Below are 6,939 nucleotides of genomic sequence, written 5' to 3'. Positions count from 1 at the left end.
ATTCCATTCACCACTGCAACAAAAGAGTAAACTATCTAGGAATAAACCTACCTAAAGAGACAAAAGATCTGTATACAGAAAACTGTAAGACACTGATGAAATAAATCAAAGATAATACAAACAGATGGAGAGGTATATCATGTTGTTGGATTGGAAGAATCAATATTATGAAAATGACTGTACTTCTTAAAGCAATCCAGATTCACTGCAATCTCTATGAAAATGCCAATGGTATTTTTCACAGAACTAAAGCAAAAAATTTCACAACTTATATGGAACACAGAAGATCCCAAATTGCCAGAGCAATCTTGCCAAAGAAAAATGGAGCTGGAGGAATCAAGCTTCCTGACTTCAGCCTATACTACAAAGATACAGCCATTAAGACAGTATGGTACTGGCACAAAAACAGAAATACATACTAATGGAACAAGATAGCTACACACCTATGGGCACCTAATCTTTAATAAAAATGGCATTAATACAACAATGAATTAAAGTTTCTTCAATAAGTGGTACTGAGAAAACTGAACAGCTACATATAAAATTAGAACACTTCCTAATACCATATACAAAAATAAACTCAAAATGGATTAAAGACTTAAATGTAAGGTCAAAAACTATGCAGTTCTTAGAGGAAAACAGGCAGTGCATGCTTTGACATAAATCATAGCAAGATCTTCTTTGACCCACCTCCTAGGGTAATGGAAATAAAAACAAAAATAAACAAATGGGACCTAATTAAACTTAAAACCTTTTGCACAGCCAAGGAAACAATAAATAAGATTAAAATCAACCCTCAGAATGGGAGAGAATAATTATAAATGAAGCAACTGACAAAAGATTAATCTCTAAAATATATAAGCAGCTCATATAGCTCATTATCAGAAAAATAAAGCCCAATCAAAAAGTGGGCAGAAGACCTAAACAGACATTTCTCCAAAGAAGACATCAGTCAGTTCAGTTCAGTTCAGTCGCTCAGTCGTGTCCAACTCTTTGCGAGCCCATGAATCGCAGCACGCCAGGCCTCCCTGTCCATCACCAACTCCCGGAGTTCACTCAGACTCATGTCCATCGAGTCAGTGATGCCATCCAGCCATCTCGTAAAGAAGACATATATATGGCCAATAAACACTTGAAAAGATGCTCAACATCACTCATTATTAGAAAAATGCAAATCAAAACTACAATGAGGTTACATTACCTTACACCAATCTGAATGACCATCATCAAAAAAACTAGAAACAATAAATGCTGCAGAGGATGTGGAGAAAAAGGAAGTCTCTTGAACTGTTGGTGGGAATGCAAATCGACACAGCCACTATGGAGAGCAATGTGAAGATTCCTGTAAAACTAGGAATAAAACTACCATATGACCCATCAATACCACTACTGGGCATATACCCTGAGAAAATCATAATTCAAAAAGACACATGTGCCCCAATGTTCTGCAGCACTGTCTACAGTAGCCAGGACATGGAAGCAACCTAGATAAGACATGGTACATATATTTAATGGAACAGTATTCAGCCATAAAAAAACAAATTTAAGTCAGCCATAGTGAGATGGATGAACCTAGAGCCTGTTATACAGAGTGAATTACATCAGAAAGAAAAAAACAAAAATATCATATATTAACACATATATATGGAATCTAGAAAAAGAGTACTGACGAAGAACCTATTTACAGAGATACAGACGTAGAGAACAGACTGGTGGACACAGTGGGAGAAGGAGAGAGGGCAAATTGGCAAAGCAGCACTGACATATACACAGTATTACGCATAAAATAGATAACTAGTGGGAAGCTGCTGTATTAAAGAGACAGCCCAGCCTGGCTGGTGCTCTATGACAATCTAGAAGGCTGGACTGAAGGTTGGAGAGAGGCTCAAGAGGGAGCGTACACATATATATGTGTGTGTAAAAAAAAATATATATATATATATATAAAATTATGACTAAATCTTGTTGATGTACCACAACCACCTCAAGATTGTAAAGCAATTATCTTTATTTTTAAAGATAAAAATAAACTAATTAAATAAAATCACACCAAAAATATAAAATGCCTAAGAATAAACTTAACTAAGGAGGTGAAAAGGTCATACTCTGAAAATTATAAAATCCTGACAAAACAAAAAGAAATAGATGATACAAAGAAATAAAAGATATCCCATGTATATACGTTTTGAAGAATTAATATTGTTAAAATGTTCACGTCATCAAAAGCAATCTATAAGTTTAATTCAATCCCTATCAAAATACTCATGACATTTTTCATAGAACTAGAGCATATAATCCTAAAATTTACATGGAACCACAAAAGACCCTGCACAGCCAAAGCACTCTTGAGGGGAAAAAAAAAAAAAGAACAAAACGGAAAGTGTCACACTCCCTGACTAAAAGGCTATCATCATCAAAACAGCATGGTACTGGCACAAAATCAGACACATAGATCAATGGAACAGAATAAAGAGTCCAGAAATAAAGTTGTGCATTTGTGGTCAATCTACAGCAAAGGAGGGAGGAATACACAAAGTATAAAAAACAGTCTCTTCCACAAGTGGTGCTGGGAAAACTGAACAGTTAACATGTAAGAGAATGAGATGAGAACAGTTTCTCACACTTCACACAAAAATAAACTAAAAAATACAGACCTCAAACCATAAAACTCCTAGGAAAAAACACAGGCCCTGACACAAATTGTAGAAATATTTTTTGGATCTGTTTTCTAAGGCAAAGGAAACAAAAGCAAAAATAAACAAATGGGATCTAATTTTACTTAAAAACTTCTGCACAGCAAAAGAAATCACTGACATAATGATAAGACAACCTGCTGAATGGGAGAACATATTTACAAATGATACATCTGATAAGCTGTTATCATTTATATAAATACATAAATAGCTCATACAATATCAAAAACCTGACTGAAAAATGAGCAGAAAGTCTGAATAGACATTTTCCAAAGATGATATACAGATGGCCAAAAGACACATGAAAAGATGCTAAACATCTGTAATTTTCATAGAAAAGCAAAGCAAAACCACAATGAGATATCATTTCACACCTGTAAAAGCAGTTACCACCAAAAAGTCTACAAATAACAATTGTTGGCAAAGATGTGGAAAAAAGGAAACATTCCTACACTGTTGGTAGGAATATAACTTGATACAGTCACTATAGAAAACAATATGGAAGTTTCTCAAAAACTTGAAAATAGAACTACCAGCAAGTCCACTCCTGCGTACACATCTGAAGAAAATGAAAACACTAATTTGAAAATGCATGCATTTGAATGTTCACAGCAGTATTACTCATAATAACCAAGACACAGAAGCAACTGAAGTGTCCGTAACAGTTGAATGAATAAAGAAGATGTGTTTTATCTATACAATGGGATACTGGATGGTGGCGATATATATGTGTGTGCTCAGTCACGTTCAACTCTTTGCAACCCTCTTTGTAGCCCACCAGGCTCCTCTGTCCATGGGATTTTCCAGGCAAGAATCCTGGAGAGGGTTGCCATTTCCTCCTCCAGGGATCTTCCCAACCCAGGGATCAAACCATGTCTTTGGCATTGCAGGCAGAATCTTTACTACTGAGCCACCAGGGAAGACCCCACAATGGCCTACTACTCAGTCATACAAAACAATGAGATTCTGCCACTGACAACAACATGGATGGACCTAGAGGGGATTATATAAGCTAAGGGAAGTAAGTCAGACAAAGAAAAATAGTCTACATGGTTGGAAAAGACTGATGCTGGGAGGGACTGGGGGCAGGAGGAGAAGGGGACGACAGAGGATGAGATGGCTGGATGGCATCACCAACTCGATGGATGTGAGTCTGAGTGAACTCCGGAGTTGGTGATGGACAGGCAGGCCTGGTGTGCTGCGATTCATGGGGTCGCAAAGAGTCGGATACGACTGAGCGACTGAACTGAACAAAAGAAAACAACTAGTGAATATAGCAAAACAAAAACAAACTCAGGTATAGAGAACAAACTGGTGGTTACCAGTGGGGAAAAGGAGGGGAGAGAAGGGACTGAGGTAGGGGATGAGAAATGCAAACTAGTATGTATAAAATGGCTAGCCTACATATTGTACAGCACAGGGAAATATAGTCATTACTCTGTAGAATTTAAATAGAGTATAAACTATAAACTGTTGAGTCTCTATGTTGTACACCTGAAACTAATAACATATTATAAACTAACCATTCAATTTAAAAAAATTTAATAAAAGTTTTCTTTTCATATGCTTTGCAATGATAAGTTAGAAACCCTAGACTTGCCAGTCCAACAGAAATGTAATACAAGTCAGAATTTTCTAGTAATCCCACTTAAAAATAAACAACTGAAATTAATTTAACAGAATTAAGTAGAATTCTATTTAACCCAAAATATCCAATATTATAGAATAATAAAAATCATTTCTAAATGTAATATTTTTAAAACTTATATTTTACATTTTTTTGGTAATAAGTCTTGAAAATCTATTATGTATTTTCCATTTACAGAGCATCTCAAACAGACTAGCCAAATATGACTAGTGGCTACCATACTGGACAGAGCAGCCTTATACCATTCACACTTCTGATAAATTACTTGCTCTTTTCCTTCCTTTAAAAACTTGCAGAAAAAGCTTTAAATGTTCTCTGTAGCAAACAAAGCAATAATGAGGGACAGGGAATATATTCACCATGTGCTAAATGCTAAGTCGCTTCAGTCCGTCTGATTCTGTGCAATCCTATGAACTGCAGACTGCCAGGCTCATCTGTCCATGGGATTCTCCAGACAAGAATACTGGAGTGTGTTGCCATTTCCTCATTCAGGGGATCTTCCTGACCCAGGAACTGAACCCACATCTCTTAAGTCTCCTGCAATGGCAGGCAGGTTCTTTACTACTAACACCACCTGGGTACGCCTATACACAACTGAAAAATAAAAATATGTTAAAGTAATAGTACCTTCTTAGTTCATTCATGACTTTAAAAGCTTTCTTCATATGCCAAGGATTCACTGTCACTGGGCAGTGTTTTTCAGTATTATCATCTTTTGAATCGAGAGGCTTCTGATGACCCTGATTTGTGCATCTGTACATAAGAGAAAATAACAAAACACAGAAAAGATTTTATTAAAGACAGTTTAGTTCAGACTTATCAAGTTACAAGAGATACAATGAACACACCTCTACCCCACTTACTTAGAGGAAGTCTCACAGTATATTCCAACATAGGAGTAAACAACAATTCAGAACACTTTCTGATGGTCACTGTGATTTTAACAAAAAAAGTAGATAATTACCTCCCTGGTGTCAAAACTCTCTCAAAGATGAGCAAAGAAAATTCAGTAAAATGGTTCAGCTAAGCTAAGTCACTTCAGTCGTGTCCGACTCTGTGCGACCCCATAGACGGCAGCCCACCAGGCTCCCCAATTCCTGGGATTCTCTAGGCAAGAACACTGGAGTGGGTTGCCATTTCCTTCTCCAATGCATGAAAGTGAAAAGTCAAAGTGAAGTTGCTCAGTCGTGTTTGACTCTTAGTGACCCCATGGACTGCAGCCTACCAGTCTCCTCTGTCCATGGGATTTTCCAGGCAAGATTACTGGAGTGGGGTGCCATTGCCTTCTCCAGATACCTTCAAAAGAAATGCTGAGAAATGATCTTCCCTGTTGGAAATTAACCTGCTTTTTACATTCTGCAGTAGGCCTATTTACAAACCAAGACAGGAACTGGTTCATATTTTATACATACTTCAGAAGCTTAGAATCTGAACTGAACTTTGTTCTCTACTGCAAGGTTATTTACAACATATATTTCACACCTACTTTAATTCTTTACTGAGTATTAACTTACAGGCAGCCTCTGTACTATATTTTTTTTAATTGTTTCTTTAATCCTCATAACTCTGTAAGCTAATTACTATCACCAAAAAACATAAAAAGAGACTGAGGCAGAAAATAATTTGCGCAACTTGGTAAATGGTAGAGCTGGATAAGAGTGTGGCCAGTTTGACTCTCAAGTCCATTCTTTTCACTAATGTTAGATACCATTTCCTGCATTAAGCAGTGGATAGTTAATTCCATAGTTATATGGAATTTGTTAAGAGTACAAAGCTATTAGTATGGCTGTGTAAATTATTATTTCAAGATATGGAAACCAAAAACTTAACAAATCAAATCAGGATGCCATTGTGGGAAGGGTTAACCACATATGGGTAGACACAAGGAACTTTTTGAGATGGTTGCACAGTTCTAGAAACTTACTGACAATTATAATGGCTGAATTTTATGGTATGCAAATTATACCTTAATAAAGCTATTAAATAAAAATATTAGGATACTAAATTAAGCCCCCAAAAATGCATTCTTGTATATACATCACACACAGAACAAAAGGCAAACATCATTAGTACTGCACCATTTCTCTTCATGCCACTTCCTTTCTTATCGATAATTCATTCTTTAAATATTATTTTATTACTTCAGCATCTAATTTTTGGCACTATGTACCAAGCACTATTCTAGGCACTAGGCCCTAGGAACATTTCAATAAACAAAACAAAAATACCTGTCTTCATAGAATTTGTAGTTGGGGGCAGGGGGCGGAGGGTGGTAATGATATACACAACAGACCAGTAAACAGCATGCTAGAAAATAAGAACTATGGAAAAAAGAAAATGTGTCGGGTAAAGAGAGTCAGGAATACGGGCGTGATGGAACTTATAGTATTAAACAGGGTGATCAGGGCAAGCTGAATTGAGAACTGAGATTAGAACAAGGACCAGGAGTTGGGAAATGGCCAAGACGGAAGAAACAACTAGAGCAAAAAGGCCACTACGCACCTCACGTGTTCCAGGATGTGGGAGCAGGGCTGGAGCATGGAGCGCCAATTGTGTGTCTACTCCAAGGCCTCGCATATGTGTGTGTGTGTCTACTCC

The 6,939-nt window shown here is 36.8% G+C and overlaps 1 protein-coding gene across 1 annotated transcript in view; it reads right to left on the bottom strand.

Moving 5' to 3' along the window:
* Positions 1-6,939, bottom strand: part of KLHL2 (kelch like family member 2) — a 168,376-nt gene that overhangs the window by 149,542 nt on the left and 11,895 nt on the right. The window contains exon 2 of the mRNA XM_040251321.1: positions 4,969-5,094. Within this exon, the coding sequence (XP_040107255.1) occupies positions 4,969-5,094 (126 nt within the window). The remainder of the gene's footprint in view (positions 1-4,968; positions 5,095-6,939) is intronic.

Source organism: Oryx dammah, unplaced genomic scaffold (assembly GCF_014754425.2).
Source record: "Oryx dammah isolate SB20612 unplaced genomic scaffold, SCBI_Odam_1.1 HiC_scaffold_12, whole genome shotgun sequence".
Taxonomy (NCBI): Eukaryota; Metazoa; Chordata; class Mammalia; order Artiodactyla; family Bovidae; genus Oryx; species Oryx dammah.
The sequence above is the reverse complement of the archived record's forward strand: the minus strand, read 5'-3'. Positions and strand labels throughout refer to the sequence as shown.